The sequence below is a fragment of the Oryx dammah genome, unplaced genomic scaffold (genome assembly GCF_014754425.2).
Source record: "Oryx dammah isolate SB20612 unplaced genomic scaffold, SCBI_Odam_1.1 HiC_scaffold_23, whole genome shotgun sequence".
Taxonomy (NCBI): domain Eukaryota; kingdom Metazoa; phylum Chordata; class Mammalia; order Artiodactyla; family Bovidae; genus Oryx; species Oryx dammah.
In genome coordinates this window covers 130491603-130509703 of record NW_024070207.1, presented here as the reverse complement: position 1 = coordinate 130509703, position 18101 = coordinate 130491603, and the positions used below count along the sequence as shown (strand labels likewise).

Here is an 18101-nt window from a genome sequence, read left to right as displayed (position 1 = left end):
TGAAGACTAGCAGGGGGGTACTCTTTTCTGCCCCCTTCTGATGCCTATGTCAGAAGCTTTCTCTATCTCCTTTATACTTTAATAAAACTTTGTTACACAAAAGCTCTGAGCGATCAAGCCTCGTCTCTGGCCCCAGATTGAATTCTTCTCCTCTGGAGGCCAAGAATCCCGGCGTCGTGATTCAACAAAAATCTTTCAGTGTCTGACTCTTTGTGAGCCCATGAATTGCAGCCCGCCAGGCTCCTCTGTCCAGAGGATTCTCCAGACTAGAATTCTGGAGTGGGTTTGCCATTTCCTCCTCCAGGGGATCTTCCCGACCCAGGGATCGAACCTGCACCTTCTGCTTGGCAGGTGGATTCTTAACCATGGAACCACCAGGAAAGCCCTTTGCTGTATCAGCATCCACTGGAAAACCCGCCACCTTGTGGAACAGGGGCGCTGGAAGGGGACGTCGGGGTCGGCAGGAATTGAGGGTTGAATTTGAAGGTGTCTGCAGGGCCTCAGCCTGCGGAGTTGAGGACCAGGTTATAAAAAAGCTGATGCTGCTTCTCACATCCTCAAGATGCTTTCGGGGAGTTCCATCGTGGTCCAGAAAGGTTAGGAGTCCGCGCTCGCATTGCAAGGGGTCTGGGTTCCATCCCTGTTCACGAAGGTGAGGGGAAAATGATCTTTGATTTCTTGGACATTGGCAGCAGAGAAACCACCCAGGAGAGTGTGGTCAGCCAGATCTCGGCCCAGCTGATGGGCTCTGGAGCTAACGCCGCTGGACAGACCCACTGGACTCATTCGTGTTCTTTTTTTTCTTTTGGTTGGGGCACTTGTGGTCAGGTGCATGGTGATCTGAGCTGAAGGACACCCCCCTGAGCCACCTCCTTAAGGCTGGACCTATTCACTCAGTCCGTTCAGATTATGCGTTTCCCAGCAATCACAGATGAGACAGCTCCCGTCCAGCCCGAGGGGTGTGCCAGCTCAGATGGTCTCCACACACAAGCTCTGCTGATACATTCGAGCAGCAACTCTCTGACTCCAGTCGACAGTGAGGAGGCTCCAGGCACAGGGGGAGTTCAAGGTGACCTGGGAAACCTTCAAGGATCATCTGAGCAAGCCCTGGGCAAGAGCATTGTGGGCAGAAATATATTTTTACAGCAGTGGCCCGGGCATCGCTGGCGTGCCTATAGCCCCACACCCCACCGTGTTCCAGACGCGTCAGATCATCTGGGGATTCATCCGCCAGATGCGGATGGCAGGTATGGATGGCAGCGCCCTGGATGCTGGGCCTAAAACTCCCAGGGTCCCCGGTCATGACTAAACCCGTGATTAAGTGAGCTGCTGTCTGGCTTTCCAGGCGGTTCAGTAGTAAGGAACCCGTCTGCCAATGCACGAGACGTAAAAGACACGGGTTTGATCCCTGGATCAGGAAGATCGCCTGGAGAAGGAAATGGCCACCCACTTCCAGTATCCTCGCCTGGAGAATCCCATGGGCAGAGGAGCCTGGCAGGCTGCAGTCCGTGGGGTCACACAGAGTCGGACACGACTGAGCGACTTCACACACACACACAAACGCTACAAATGAATAGAAAGCATGTGATTCGACCCAGGACCAGGGTTGGGGTGACTTTGACCCCAGATCCTCGTCACGCAAGCAGGACCCAGGGGGTGGGGGGCTGAGTGACCCCGGGTTGGGGGCAGTAGTGGACACATGGCCTCAACACAGACCAGGGAAAATGTAGACGTTCAAAGAGCAAACGACAGTGTCCAGAATCTATTGTAAGTCAATGGGGAAAACATTAGCCAGAATGCCGTGTGGATGGGTCCACAGCTCACTGCGTCCACCATACTCCCCATAACATCATCTGCCTGTCACCACGGAGGGAAGACTCACCGTGCCTGTCCCATGCCCCAGGAGCAGGGCAGACATGCTTCTCCAACAAGCAGCTATTCTTGGCTGGAAGCACCTCCCAGCCTCTGATGTACGTACACCCAGGACGCCTGGGGTCGGCAGGATCGGAAACACCCAGCTCTGTGAACGGCTTTTGCATTGTACAGTGTACAAGAGCCGAGACGTGGGTGCAACCTAAATGTTGCAGGAAAATGGATAAAGAAGGTGTGGTACGTATATACAATGGACTATTACTCAGCCATGAAAAGGAACGACATAATGCCTTTTGCAGCAACACGGATGGAGCTAGAGATTATCGTATTAAGTGAAGTGAGTCAGACAGAGGAAGACAAATATCATGTGTTATCAGTTACACACGAAATCTAAGAACGTGGTGCAAATGAACCTATTTACAAAACAAAGTCACAGATGGAGAGAACAGAATGATGACTACCGAAGATCCAGCCAGTCCATCCTGAAAGAAATCAGTCCTGAATATTCACTGGAAGGACTGATGCTAAAGCTCCAATCCTTTGGCCACCTGATGAGAAGAGCCGACTCACTGGAAAAGACCCTGATGCTGGGAAAGATTGAAGGCGGGAGGAGAAGGGGACGACAGAGGATGAGATGGGTGGATGGCATCACCGACTCGATGGACATGAGTTTGAGCAAGCTCTGGGAGTTGGTGATGGACAGGGAGGCCTGACATGCTGCAGTCCATGGGGTCGTACAGAGTCGGACTCGAACAACAACAACATTTGCGCACCTGCTCCCCAAGAATCAGACCCCATTCCCCGCTTTCCTGACCACTCTGGACACCAAGGCCCGTATGGCCAGTGCCCGGAAGGCCAGCGCTAACGGTCCTTGGTCCGCAAGCTGATTTATGCCTAAACTAGTGAAGATCTACAGTGAAAACTGGGTTAACGTGTATCTGGCCAGGCAAGCCATCTTTGTTCTTTCTCAGGGTTACCGCTGAAACATTTATTTGGCGCAGGGAACAGATAAGTTTTAGTCATCCTTGATGTTGGGAGATTCATCTAGGAGAGTGATGGGAAGTATTCCTGCAAGGACAAACCATAAATTCTGAGTGGTGAACACAAACCTGTCCAAGTTCTGGCACGAGGATGGGAAACGAGATCCATCAAATTTGGATGGGAATAAATGATAAATATTGACCGGCTCTGCAGGACACCCACTATTAATCATTCTCGGGGTGGACGAAGCCCCAGCCTCGATCACGAGTTTCCCCACCGGCGGAGAGAGGCGGTCTCGTCCCATTTGTGCCATGCTAAGCCATGCACAAATATTCCCCAATTGGAATGCCAAGCATCTGCAAAATCCTGATTGCTCTCTTTAATCGTAAATTTTAGGGACCTTCCTGTCAGTGCGGGCTTCCCTGGAGGCTCAGCTGGTAAAGAATCCGCCTGCAATGCAGGAGACCTGGGTTCGATCCCTGGCTTGGAAAGATTCCCCTGGAGAACAGAAAGGCTACCCACTCCAGTATTCTTGGGCTTCCCTGGTAGCTCAGCTGGTAAAAAATCCACCTGCAATGCCAGAGACCTGGGTTCGATCCCTGGGTCGGGAAGATTCCCCTGGAGAAGGGAAATGTTTCCCACTCGAGTATTCTGGCCTGGGGAATTCCACAGACTGTATGGGGGGCTCACATACCCACTGGGGTATGTCCATGGGGGTCACAAAGAGTTGGACACGACTGAGCGACTTTCACTTCACCACCTTCATGGACATAATTTACAGCTACAGAACATAACTGTTTTCTTTAGAAGGTGAAACTCTCCTCTGACAGATACTGCTGAAGCAACACTGTAACAAACTCGAGAAAGACTAGAAAAGTGATCTCCATCAAGAATGGTAATAACAATAAATAAAAGAAAATTTTTAAATGCAAAGCTAGCGAGGACCTCTAGCTAGCCGTGATCCTCGGACAGCTTTCCCGTGGGACGCAGCTGGGGGTGTTCTCCGTGAGGGCTGATGCCTGGGGTGGTTTAACAGGAGCTGGTCCTATGAACCCAAGGCCCCACCCCTTGCCTCGTTTTAATTTCATTTATTTATTTTTCGCTGCCCAGGGTTTTTGCTGCTGCTTGGCTTTTTCTCGCTACAGTGAGTGGGGGTTCCTCTCGCTACAGTGAGCAGGGGTTCCTCTCTAGTTGCAGTACTCAGGCGTATCATTGCAGATCACAGACTCTAGGGTGTAAGCGCTTCAGTACTGGGAGCACACATGCTTAGTTGCTCCAGGGCATGGGCAACTTTCCCCAGACCAGGGATCAAACCTGTGTGCTCAGCACTGGGTTGGGGGTGGGGGGCATTGTGAACCACTGACCCACCTGGGGAGTCTGAATCCAGCTCCTTTGAGCCAATCACCTGGAGAGGAGGAGTTACTATCCCAGAGAAGGGTCCCGGGCACACAGCTTTGGTAAATTCAGCAGACTGTACTGAACACCATCAGTACCATGGACAGGGCCTTGGTCTGAGAACTCGTGGAGTCAGGAAAGAAATGGGTTTGCAGCTGCTGACTCAGAATATTCACAGTATCGTTCCCTTTAGAGTTGTGGTTTGACCTAAATGTCCATCGACAGAGGAACAGATAAATGACATGTGGTACGTATGTGCAACGGAATATCGCAAAGAGTCAGACACGACTGAGCAACTGAACTGAACTGATTCGTGCAATGGAATATTACTCGGCCATGAGAAAGGATGGAAGAATGCCATTGGTAGGAACAAGCATGAACCTCCAGATTGCCACACTGGGTGAAGTTAGTCAGACAGAGGAGGAGAAACATCATACGATATCACTTATATGCAGAGTCTAAAAAGAAATCGTACAACTGAACTTACTTATGAAACAGAAACATACTCACAGGCATACAGGAGAAGGAAATGGCAACCCACTCCAGTATTCTTGCCTGGAGAATTCCCTGACAGAGGAGCCTGGCAGGCTGTAGTCCATGGGGTCACAAAGAGTCCCACACGACTGACCAGCTAACACACACACACACACACAGAGGCTTAGAGAAAAAACGTATGGTTACTGGGGGGAAGGATATGGGAAAAGGATAGTTAGGAAGTTTGGGGTGGACATGCACTCACTGCTATATTTCAAAGAGAAAGAGGGAACCCTTCCAAACTCATTCTACGAGGCCACCATCACTCTGATACCAAAACCAGACAAAGACTTCACTGAAAAAGAAAATGAGAGGGCAGTGTCACTGATGAAACACAATCCAAAATTCCTCCACAAAATTGTAGTGAACAGAATCCAGGAACACACTAAAAGGATCATACACCATCAGCACCATCCTAGGGGAGAAAGGAAGGAAGGAAGTGGAAGACAGGGAAGCCTGACGTGCTGCAGTCCACAGGGTCGCGGAGAGTCAGACATGACTGTCCGTGGGCTTCTCCAGGCGAGAACACTCGAGTGGGTTGCCATTTCCTTCTCCAGGGGATATTCCCAGCTCAGGGATTGAACCCACTTCTCCTGCACTGAACGCAGATTCTTTACCGTCTGAGCCACCAGGGAACCACTGAGCACACTTTACATCATTTTAAAGCAACACCCTAAAATTGACTATCCTGATAGCGAAGCCCAAACACATCAGTGGAACACAGCTTCGGCAATAAACTGAAACTATATTTCCATGGTAATCCCGCTTTCCCCAAGGACTGCCAGAGCTCCTGCCTGTGCCTGAATTAACCTCTGGAGTTCACCAGACCTCACCATTACTTTTCCAATTTGTTTCAGTTCAGTTCAGTTCAGTCGCTCAGTCATTCCTGACTCTTTCCATCCCCATGGACTTCAGCACACCAGGCTTCCCTGTCCATCACCAACTCCCAGAGCTCGCTCAAACTCATGTCCATTGAGTCGGCAATGCCATCCAACCATCTAAGCCTCTGTCGTCCCCTTCTCTTCCCGCCTTCAATCTTTCCCAGCATCAGGCTCTTTTCCAATGAGTCCGTTCTTCCCATCAGGTGGCCAAAGGATTGGAGCTTCAGCTTCAGCATCAGTCCTTCCAATGAATATTCAGGACTGATCTCCTTTAGGATGGACTGGTTGGATCTCCTTGCAGTCCAAGGGACTCTCAAGAGTCTTCTCCAACAACACAGTTCAAAAGCATCCATTCTCCTGAGCGCAGCTTTCTTTAAGGTCCAACTCTCACATCTATACATGACTACTGGAAAAACCGTAGCTTCGACTAGACGGACCTTTGTTGGCAAAAACATCTACTGTTTACTTGCAGGAAAATTAGTTTACGATGTTGCTTTTTTTTCTGTAAACACCATGAAGCAGCCATAATTATACATACAGCCCTCCTGAGCCTCCCCCCACCCTATGCCATTCCACCCTCTAGATCATCAGCCTCTTACTCAGAGAGAAGAATTGGGGGCATATCACTCAGTCACGAAAAGGGATGAAACTGACTCAACTGTAGGGATGTGGACGGACCTACAGTCTATTACACAGAGTAAAGGAAGCCTGAAAGAGTGAAACAGACATCATATATGAACACATATATATGGGCTCTATAAAAACAGTACTGATGAATCCATTTCAGGGAAGAGTCAGAGGTGCAGACACGAAGTACAGCCTTGCATCACTCACCGTTATTCACCAGGACGTGGAGGGGCAGTTTCTTCATTTTGAATGTCTGGACGAACTCCCGGATAGACCTCATGGACGCCAGGTCGCAATACAGAAACTCCACTGGAGGAAGACAAAGAAGCAAGGTGAGCTTTCAATCCACCGCACACACTACAGTCCATCAGCGTTCACTCGGAAGGGACACGTTAAGATACTCTTGAGTACAGACAGAGAGGAAGCTGTGTGTGCCAAGTCACCCAGCCCCTTAGAACAAGGAAGGGCACGTTTTCAATGCTTTCCCTAAAACAAGAAAATAACAAAGGGAGCATGCGAAAGGGGTGGGCGTAGTCCAGGATCAGTTACTCAGCACGGTCACCGTCCTGCGAATCGTGGGGGTCCCCTCTGCCGGAAGACACACTGGGGAAGTGAGGATGCATTTGGAAAGTCGAAGTGTTAGTCGCTCAGTCGTGTCCTGCTCTTTGCGACCCCGTGGACTGTAGCCCCGCAGGCTTCCTCTGTCCATGAGGATTCTCCCGGAGACCCCGGTTCGATGCCTGGGTCTGGAAGATCCCCTGGAGAAGGGAATAGCAACCCACTCCAGTCTTCTTGCCTGGAGAATCCCCATGGACAGAGAAGCCTGGTGAGCTACAGTCCATGGGGTCACAAAGAGCAGGACACATCTCCTGCGTTGCAGGCAGACTCTTCACTGTATGCATTTAGAAATTAAAGAAGAATAAATAAAAACCAATCGTTGTTGTATGTTCGCTGAGCCCAGGGGTTTAAAAAAAAAAAAAACAAAATTAGGCACTTACCTTGTGCATGTTTCTTTTTTTTAACGTTTTTTTTACAATGTGGGCCATCTTTTAAAGCCTTTAATGACTTTGTTACAATACTGTTTCTGTTTTATGCTTTGGGCTTTTTGGCCAAGAGGCCCGTGGGCTCTTACCTCCTCAACCAGGGATGAAACCCATACCTCTTGCATTGTAAAGCAGAAGTCCCTTGCATGTTCCTTAAATGCATTTTTTTTTTTTTTTTTTTGCTCTTTTGATTCTGTTCTCAATGGCAGCAGGTTGTGGCAGATTGGGGAAGACGGAGCTTTGCCGCAGGGAGTTGGGAATTTCTGCTCTAGAAGTCGGTGCCATCTGCACAGGAATTCCCAACACGCTGTTCTAATTTCCCCCTGAAACACTCCCAAGAATGTTTATAAAAAAAAAAAAGAGGGAAACCCACATAATTGCTAATAACTACAACCAATGGTAAAAAAAAAAAAAAAGGATGCGTGGACCCACACACTCAGCTTCCAGTCCTGTCCAACTCTCTGCAACCCCATGGACTGCGCCCCAGCTCGCTCCTCCGTCCATGGGATTCTCCAGGCAAGAGTACTGGAGCGCGGTGCCAAGGCCTCCCCCAGGGGGTCTTCCTGACTCGGAGATCGAACGCGAGTCTCCTGAGTCTGCTGCACTGGCAGGCCGGTTCTTTACCACTAGCGCCCCGAGGGAAGCCCCCAAAGGACCATAATTGACAAGCAACATGGGGGCTGATGCTTCGTGTTGAGAGCATTACCTTGTGAGCCGGTCACTGCCTCTCGCTTTCTTTCTACCCACTGGTTTGAATTTTTCCATTTTTTATACCTGTGCCGCACAGCTTGGAAGATCTTAGTTCCTCACCCAGGAATGGAAGGAGGGCCCTGGCAGTGAACGCGCCAAGTCGTAACCGCTGGACTGCCCGGAAATAAGCCCAGTCTCGTCATCAGCACCAGTTTCCACATCCCTCAGGAGCTGCCCGTCTCTCACCTCTACAACAGCATCACTGGAAGGAGGGGGTGATACTGCACGGGGGATGTGTCGCTGAGTCGCTCAGTCGTGTCCGACTCTTTGCGACCCCACGGGCTGCAGCACGCCAGGCCTCCCTGTCCTTCACTGTCTCCCGGAGCTTGCTCGTACTCACGTCCATCGCGTCGGTGACGCCATCCAACCGTCTCATCCTCTGTCGTCCCCTTCTCCTCCCGCCCTCAATCTTTCCCAGCACTGGGGCCTTTTCCAGTGAGGAAGCGGAGCCCTTAAATCGAGTCCTGCTGCTGGGGAGGGCAGACTGCTCCTCGCAGACTGCGGGAAGAGCTCCATCTTTGAGAAGAGTAGTACAGAAGACAGGTTACACAGTGTGACCCCTGCCTCCCATCCAGCACAGGCACCAGGACTGACCACTGGAGGGCAAGGCACTCGTGTGTGTTAGGGGTTCACCTAACATGCAACTAGGGGTTGCATATCTGCAACAACAGACACGGTGAGAGGGGCTGTAGTAACTGACCCAGCAGGGCTCTTAGCGGGGAGGAGGAGACAACGGGTGACAGGTAAACAATATTTCTGCCTTTTGTTTATTTGGTTGAAAGTGAATGTGAACTCGCTCAGTTGTGTCCGACGCTCTGCAACCCCGTGGACTGTAGCCTGCCAGGCTCCTCTGTCCATGGGGATTCTCCAGACAAGGAGACTAGAGTGGGTCGCCATTTCCTTCTCCAATTATTTATTTGGTTACCGTGGGTCTTACTTGCGGCATGCAGGATCTTTAAGTTGCGGGCATGGGGCATCTACCTCCCCCATCAGGGACTGAACTCGAGCCTCCTACGTTGGACGCTCAGAGTCTTAACCACTGGACCACCAGGAAGCCCCGTAGCTGACATTTTTCACTTGACCTGGGGCTCCATTAACCTACCCTTTCATTTCTGGCTACATGATTATAGAGAAATGAAGGCAGCTGTGCTCTGAGAATATTCAAGGCACCCCCTAGGGGACAAGAAATAGAACATCTGTCATGCAGGCAACTGGAACACAGAAGGTATACCAGCTGTCCGGGTAGCAAAAAAGCCGGAAGTTCAGGTAACAGGTAGGGGGTGGTGTTTGAAAGAGTTCAGAGTTAAGCCAAGGGTCTGATCCTGATGCAGGAAACAGTGAGACTGACGGGCTGGTCATGATACAAAACCAAGATGGCAGCCTCCCACTGGGAGACCACTTTGAGGGCAGTTAACAGGAGGATTCCTCTGTATGCTCATGATGGAGTTTTTTTTAAGGCAGGGATTAAAACGTAAAAGGCTGAAAAGTGGCAGGCTAACAAGGAAACACCAGGCAGGGCTGGCCCTTTCAAGACAAGGAGGAGGTGGTCCAGGGCTAAAATTTCAATGGGACAACGCGGATCGTTACCCGTGGGTCCAGTGTTCAGGCAATGCACAGGCGTGATACAGACGTAGAGAACATGTGTGTGGACACCAAGGTGGGGAGGGAAGGTGGGAAGAATTTGGGAGATTCGGACTGACACGTTACACTGTTGATACTCCGTGTGAAATAGATAAGAAATGAGCTCCTACTGTATACCTCAGGGGACTCGCCTCGATGCTCTGTAATGACCTAAATGGGAAGGGAAGCCAAAAAGAGACGCTATGTGTATACATGCGGCTGACTCACGTCGCTGCAGAGCAGAAGCTCGCAGAACATCGGGAAGCAACTATAGCCCAACAAAGATTAATAAAAAATGCTGAAGCTATGATGATGGTTACAGTTAAGCAGCCAAATCTTCTGCTGCCATTTCTTCATCAGAAGATTTTGCTAACAACACAACATCACAGGCTGTTTGTCAAAACCCATTAGAAACGCAGGAAGAGGTGGGCAGAACCGAAACGGTTCTGGGAGATTTTCGGTTCTGGGAGAACGCCATGTATATCTTTGAGCATCTGAGGAAGCGACAGACAAAAAAAAAAAAAACACCCAAGAAACAAGGACCCAGAGAAGACTGTGGATGATACATCTGAGAAGATTGGGAATGCAAATTAACAAACAGGGATGTGTCTATGACAGGAAGAAGATTTTAAAATGATAGGTGTGTACTTCTAATCGAATGGATAATAGGCTCGATTTACAAGTAAAATAGGAACATCTCAAGGAAACGAGTACTTTAATCGAGAAAAGGACTGACTGTTACGATCTAATCAACCAAATGAGCACTAATCAGACCAACAAATACGGGATAAATTTTTAAAAAATTCATGAAGGAAAGACACTCAGAAAAAAAACAGGGGAGGGTGTCAGATGGTATTTTATCAAATCCTTTCCTACTTTCAAAAACCAGACAACCCCACCTCTAAACTGACTGACTTAGAACGCAGCAGTGGAGGGGAGCCTGAACTGATTCTCTTTATGACGTGTGCATCTTTCTGATACAAAAAGCTGCCAAGACATGGCATCAGAAGATTTCACCGCTGTTCAGTGGTTAAGACTTTGCCTTCCAATGCGAGAGGTGCAGGTTCGATCCCTGCTTGGGGAGCCAAGATCCCATATGCCTTGAGACCAAAAAAACAAAATCATAAAACAGAAGGAGTATTGTAACAAATTCAATAAAGACTTTAAAAATGTGCGGGAGGGAAGAGAATGAAAAAAAAAAAAAGCCACCAGAATGGGAAGAGAGAGTTCACATTAATAACTACAGATGAAAAAAGAAAACCATGAATGAAAAGGCAAATTAAAACGTTTCCACTGGGATAAAAAGAACAGTGAAAAGTGAAGTCGAGTCCGACTCTTGGCAACCCCATGGACTGTAGCCCGCCAGGTTCCTCTGCCCGTGGGATTCTCCAGGCAAGAACACTGGGGTGAGTTGCCACGCCCTCCTCCAAGGGATCTTCCCGACCCAGGGATCGAACACGGGTCTTCTGAGTCTCCTGCGTTGGCAGGCAGGTTCTTTACCACTGAGCCACCTGGGAAAACCTCTCTTACACCATCCCTCTGTGCCCACCTGAGCCTCAAGCTTATCCCTATCAAGCAAAGACCAGGTCGTCAGAATCACACAGATCCCTGGCTGCAGAGTGATATGGTCAGGACACACGCGTCGACCTCCAGGAAAGTTCATTTCTGTAAGGCTCCCACTTCTGCACCCTCACCACAGAGCCATCTCAGGAAGGCGTCACAGTAAAGCTCAAGCCCTAGAACCTCAAGCATAAAGCCACGACCACCACCACCAAAATGGCAGCCCACGCCAGTGTCCTTGCCTGGAGAACCCCATGGACAGAGGAGCCTGGACGGCTACAGCCCACTGGGGTCGCAGAGAGTCGGACACGACTGAGTGATTGAGCATGCATTTAGTATTTTATCATGGGCTTTGCACAGGGCTCAGGGGTAATGAATCTGCCTGCCAGTGCAGGATATCCAGGTTCGATCACTGGGTCAGGAAGATCCCCTGGAGGAGGGCATGGCAACCCACTGCAGTCTTCTTGCCTGGAGAACCCCACGGACAGGGGAGCCTGGAGGGCTACAGTCCTTGGGGTCACAGAGAGTCAAACACAACTCATCAACTCAACAACCACCACCACCCAAAAAGCCAACAGTACAGGTAAAAAAAAGAAAAAACTTTGTAAAATTTGCTAACATCTGTGCAACTTTCAGATTACAGACCATTCCAATGTTTCTGACCCCCAAGTGTATTTGGAAGGTGAAATTAAAATGAGAACATTCTCGACTGATGCTAACTGACCCCAAGGCACGTAACAGATGTCCCCAAAGCACTTCACAAGTAAAGAGAAAACACTGACGTTGGACTGACTCAGAAGCCAGCCGGTTAGAATGCAATCCGACTCATGCTTGGAAACAGTGATTTTTAAAGAGCTTTAAAAGCAATTCCAATCCCAGGAGGTAAATGGTTCTCCTGGGGATCTTATTTACTTCTTCCATCTACAAGGCAGGGCGAAAAGAAGCTTCCGCCCAGCCCAGATGATCAGAGCCCCTAATTAGTGTAGGTTTAATCTGTTCCCCCCAACTGTGTATGGATGACAACACCCAGATGAAGTCAGCACGGCCCCACCGTCAACCCCGGGTGAGCTTGCATACGGAATCACGGGAGAAATGCAAATTTAACTGCCTTGACGTATCACCTCGCACCTGTCAGAACGGCTCTGCTCAAAAAGGTAACACAGAACGAACTCGGGAAGGGGGGTGGAGCCAAGGGAGGCCTCCTGCACCGTGGGTGGGATACACATACGTGCATTCACTACAGCGAACAGGATGGAGGGTCCGTGAGGAGCTAAAAATAGAGAGACCCGAATGACCCTGTCATCCCACTCCTGGCTGTCCACCCAGAGAAAACGCGAAGGTGTACCCCAAAGTCCACGGCAGCGCCGTTCACAATAGCCAGTGTGAAACAACCCATCGTCAGATGAATGCGCAAAGAGCATGCGGGACATAAATGAAATGGGAGGCTGCTACTGTTCACTCACTGCTGCTGCTCCCGCTGCTGCTGAGTCCCTTCAGTCGTATCCGACTCTGTGCGACCGCCTGGACTGCAGCCCACCAGGCTCCCCCGTCCCTGGGGTTCTCCAGGCAAGAACACTGGAGTGGGATCTTCTCAACCCAGGGATCCAACCTGCACCTCTTGCATGGGCAGGCAGACTCTTTATCACTGAGCCACCTGGGAAGCCAGCGGTGGAATATTACACAGCCATGAAAAGAATGAAATAATGCCAGTAGCAGCAACACGGATGGACCCAGACATGATCACAGTAAGACAGACAAAGACAAACACCATATGATATCACTTATATGTGGCATCTGGGTTTTTTTTTAATATACAAATGAACTTATTTTCAAAACAGAAAGAGACTCACAGATACAGAAGACAAACTTATGCTTAGCAAAGGAGAAAGTGGAGATGGGATAAACTAGGAATTTGGGCTCCCCCGTCCCTGGGGTTCTCCAGGCAAGAGTACTGGAGCAGGTTGCCATTTCCTTCTCCAATGCATGAAAGTGAAAAGTGAAAGTGAAGTCGCTCAGTTCAGTCCAACTCTTCCCGATCCCACGGACTGCAGCACGCCAGGCCTCCCTGTCCATCACCAACTCCTGGAGCTTGCTCAAACTCATGTCCGTCGAGTAGGTGATGCCATCTGACCATCTCACCCTCTGCCGTCCCCTTCTCCTCCTGCCTGCATTCAAGAATCCCGCAAACAATATATATCGTCCTCTAAATTAAATATACTACACAACCAACAAGGACTCATTGTATAGCACAGGAAACTCTACTCAACATGCCATGATAACCGACTTGGGAAAAGACTGGAATGAAGCCCCCTAAATAGCTCAGTATTTATAAAAATGCTTTGGGCATCAAGCAAAGCTGTAGAATGCTGTCCCTTCATAAACAGTGTCTATGGTCCACCGCGGTTGCAGTTTTAGAAAGTTCTCAGGCGGATCTCCTAAAAACCGGAGCTGGGATCGACTCAGTAAAAGGTTTTCATGTTTCTACATTACCCCAGAACAGGAACTGCAGAAGGAAATGGCAACCCACTCTGGTATTCTTGCCTGGAGAATGCCAGGGACAGAGGAGCCTGGAGGGCTGCAGCCCACGGGGTCGCAGAGAGCCGGACACGACTGAGTGAGGAACACACAAGAACAGGGAGGTTTCTGGTTCGGTTTGTCTCCGGCTACACGCGTCCCTCCAGTAACAGACAGGAGACACCCAAAGTATGTCCTACTCACTGTTCTTTTTCTTTTTTTTAATTTTTATTGGGGTGTAGTTGATTTACAATGCTGTTGTTCCATTCTTTTTTTTTTTAAGTATAACTTCATATTTTGTCCATGCTGCGTGTCTTGCAGAAGTTTAGTTATCTGACCAGGGATAAAACCCTAGGGCCTGCAGGGGAAGCACAGATTTTTAACAACTGGACCACCCGGGAAGTCTGTCCATTCTATTGTAAAGAATATTTGTTTTCATAAAAAAAAAAAAAAGGAAGCAAGGAAGGGAGACAGGGAAGAAAGAAGACAGGAGAGGGAAATGTGTCTTTATTGTGTTTTTACTGCGAACAGGAACCCCCTGAGTTTGGATTAATGCAGAAGAAACTCTTTTCACCTGCTCACATTTTGATGACGGCGACTGCAGAGGAGGGTGCCAGTGCTTTCCGTCGGTTCATTCACCTTGGTTTTCTTTTATCAAATAAACTAGTAAAAAAAGAAATTACTTTTATTTTTTTGAGACAGTCTTGTGATTCTCCTCTTTTCCTCTGTGAATGTGGTCAAACGGAAATGACAATAAACGAGAAATGTCAAAGCCATCAGCGGCGCGGTCTGGCCTCCGGGAAGGAGGGCTCCCAAAGCTGTGATCCGGAAGGTGCTCCCTGCCCCGACAGTGATTGCTGAGGGCCGGGAGGACGCCAGAATCAGACATCTAGCTCTCCTTAAGGTGAACAAGGAAATGAGTTTGACCCCAGACGACCGAGGTGCACGTGAAAGCAGGGAACTCAGTGAGCCCAGAGGCTGGCATCCTCCCCTAGGTACAGCGCTCAGTGCCTTCCCTGATATCTGATCTTTGCTGTGCAGACTGCCTGCTCCCTTTGTTGCAAACTTGCATCCAGCCTGACTCCCCCTCCCGCCTCCTTGGAGCAGTTTTCTCAGAGCTACTGAGATGCTGCCTCCCAGGCTCTGAGTCCTCAACATGCCCACCAAATAAAACAACTCTGCTTTCCGGAGGTGACTGTACTTTCTTTATTCGACAATCCGAGTTGGTTTGCATATGTTGAAGCGTCTCTGTGACTCTGGCATGAATCCAGCGTGGCAGTGGTGGACCCTCTTTTTCATGTGCTCTTGGATTCAGTGTGCTGATATCTGGTTGAGAATTTTTCCATCTATACTCATCAAAAATATAGGTTTGATGGGAAAAGACCCTGATGCTGGGAAAGATTGAAGGCGGGAGGAGAAGGGGACAGCAGACGATGAGATGGTCGGATGGCATCACAGACTTGACGGACATGAGGTTGAGCGAGCTCCGGGAGTTGGTGAAGGACAGGGAGGCCTGCCGTGCTGCAGTCCATGGGGTCGCAGAGAGTCAGATTCGACTGAGCGACTAGAAAATAATAACAATATTCATCAAAGATGTTAGCCTGCAATTTTCTCTTCTGGCAGTATCTCAAGGCTTTTCCTGGGCTCCAAAATCACTGCAGACTGTAACCGTAGCCATGGTACTAAGAGACACTTGCTCCTTGGAAGGAAAGCTGTGAAAAACCTAGACAGCATATTGAAAAGCAGAGACACCACTTTGGTAACTAAGGTCCGTCTAGTCAAGGCTATGGTTGATCCAGTGGTCATGTATGGATGTGAGAGTTGGATCATAAAGAAGGCTGAGCACTGAAGAATTGATGCTTTTGAACTGTGGTATTGGAGAAGACGCTTGAGAGTCCCTTGGACAGCAAGGAGATCCAACCAGTCCATCCTAAAGGAAATCAGCCCTGAATATTGACTGAAAGGACTGATGCTGAAGCTGAAACTCCAATCCTTTGGCCACCTGATGCAAAGAACTGAGTCACTGGAAAATACCCTGATGCTGGGAAAGATTGAAGGCAGGAGGAGAAGGGGACAACAGAGGATGAGATGGTTGGATGGCATCACTGACTGGATGGACATGAGTTTGAGTAAACTCTGGGAGTTGGTGATGGACAGGGAGGCCTGGTGTGCTGCAGTCCATGGGGTCACAAAGAGTTGGGCATGACTGAGCGACTGAAAAGCAACAAGACCATTTCTTGAAGGAGGTGAACACACTTCTTGTCTCTTCAGCCTGTATGTGTCTCATGGAGGGAAAGAAGGGAACGCCCCCGCTTTCTCCTGCTCCAACGCCACCCCCACCGCCGGGCGCCCCAGTCCTCCTCGGACGCCTCCGCCCGCCTCCATGAGCAGAGCCTGAAGCTGCCATCACGAGCGAGGTCTCAGCATCCTCTCGGTAATGACTAGCATCTTCCTGGGGATGCCAGAGCGATTTTCTGCACCATTTCTCTCCCGCGGTCGTAAAGAACACATTACGGATTTGGCAGAACCTGTTCATCAAGGCTGTTAAACCTCCCCAAAGAACAAGCAGCATCAAGACGGAAAAATGTGCTTTCATTTTCTCTGGATGTGTGCGGTTCTGCTTTTAAGCAGACTTAAAAAAAAAAAAAAAAGTGTCCGGCTCTTTGTGACCCCACAGTCCATGGAATTCTCCAGGCCAGAATACTGGAGTGGGAAGCCTTTCCTTTCTCCAGGGACATTTTCCAAACCCAGGAATCAAACCCAGGTCTCCCGCATTGCAAGTGGATTCTTTACCAGCTGAGCCACCAGGAAAGCCCTTTAATTAATCATTTTAATTGGAGGATAATTACAATATTCGAACATTGGATTTTATTTTTTTTTTAAGGCAGACAGTTGCCCTCCACAAGTCTTTCATTGCTCTCACTGTTTGGGGGGTTGTTTTTTTTTTTAAGAGACAGTTTCCATCTGCATTAACACCGTGGAGACATGCCCACAGATGATAGACAAGTCGGGACATATGGTGACCCATACATTGTTCCATAAACAAGGCCTCCAGCGCTGGGCCACACGGAACACAGTCCTGTCGTCCAGGCATGCTTACTAAAGGAAGCCCTGTTTTCTTCTCCTCGGAGATTAAGACAGAAAGAAGACAACGCATCGGTGAGACCAAACCCTTTCTTACGACCGAGTCACAAACACTCAGGGCTTTCCAGGTGTCTCAGACGGTAAAGGATCCGCCTGCCAAGTCAGGAGACCCTGGGGTTCCCTGGGTCGGGAAGAGGGAGGAGGAAATGGCACCCTACTCCAGCGTTCCGGCCTGGAGAATCCCACGGACAGAAGAGCCTGGTGGGGCTAGGACTCAAAGAGCCAGACGCGACTTAAGACACGACTTTGTTGACTCGAACAATAACAACCACCACCAACATTGGAAAAAGTAAAAGATAGAGATTATTTTGTTAGAGTAATGAATCGTTTTTTGTGGGTTTTTTTTGGCCTAGAAGTGTGCAGGAGTTCAGTTCTCCAACCAGCGGGGATCAAACCCATGCCGTCGGCACCGGGAGTAAGGAGTCTTAACCCCTGGACCTCCAGGGAAGGGGTTATGAGTATTTGAAATACCCGACTTATGAGTATTTGAAAAGCGAAAACAGAGCTGAGATGGTTGGATGGCATCACTGACTCGATGGACATGAGTCTGGGCAAGCTCCGGGAGTTGGTGATGGACAGGGAGGCCTGGCGCGCTGAAGTCCATGGGGTCGCAAAGGGTCGGACACGACTGAGCAACTGAACTGAACTGAAGAGAAATGACAAGATCCATCTACAGAAAAAGCCTAGTGTAAAAAATGTTCACAACAGCTTAAAAAGCCAGAGTGAAAGTGCAAGCTTTAATTGCTTAATCGTGTCCGAGTCTTGTGACCCCATGGACTGTAGCCCACCAGGCTCCTCTGTCCATGGGATTCTCCAGACAAGGATTCTGCAGTGGGTTGCCATTTCCTCCTCCAAGGTCTTCCCGAACCCAAGTCTCCTGCTTTGGCAGGAGGATTCTTTACCCGCTGAGCCACCTGGAAAGCTGCTGCCGGCCATTTATGGGGCCCCCTATCTAAGGCAGGAATTGACCAAGGCACTGGGGTCCAGGTACCACGTGGGGGTCACTCAGAGGCACCTCGGGCAACCTTGGATACCGCAGGACAATGAGCTACTCCGAGGACCACAGGCTCACAGTGAAGGCATTGAGGATTTCGGAAGAAGATTCACCACCAGACCACATATGGACCACAGTGCCCATGATGCCTTTGGGTCTCTCATTCCAAGCGCCATGTTGGTTTCC

At 49.4% G+C, this 18101-nt stretch overlaps 1 protein-coding gene across 4 annotated transcripts in view; it reads right to left on the bottom strand.

Annotated features, from left to right (window-relative positions):
• The window catches only part of DHRSX (dehydrogenase/reductase X-linked), a 130349-nt gene that overhangs the window by 31383 nt on the left and 80865 nt on the right, over positions 1–18101 (bottom strand). For all 4 annotated transcript variants that reach the window (XM_040266411.1, XM_040266409.1, XM_040266412.1 and 1 more), the window contains one exon: positions 6498–6599. In XM_040266411.1, the coding sequence (XP_040122345.1) occupies positions 6498–6599 (102 nt within the window). The remainder of the gene's footprint in view (positions 1–6497; positions 6600–18101) is intronic.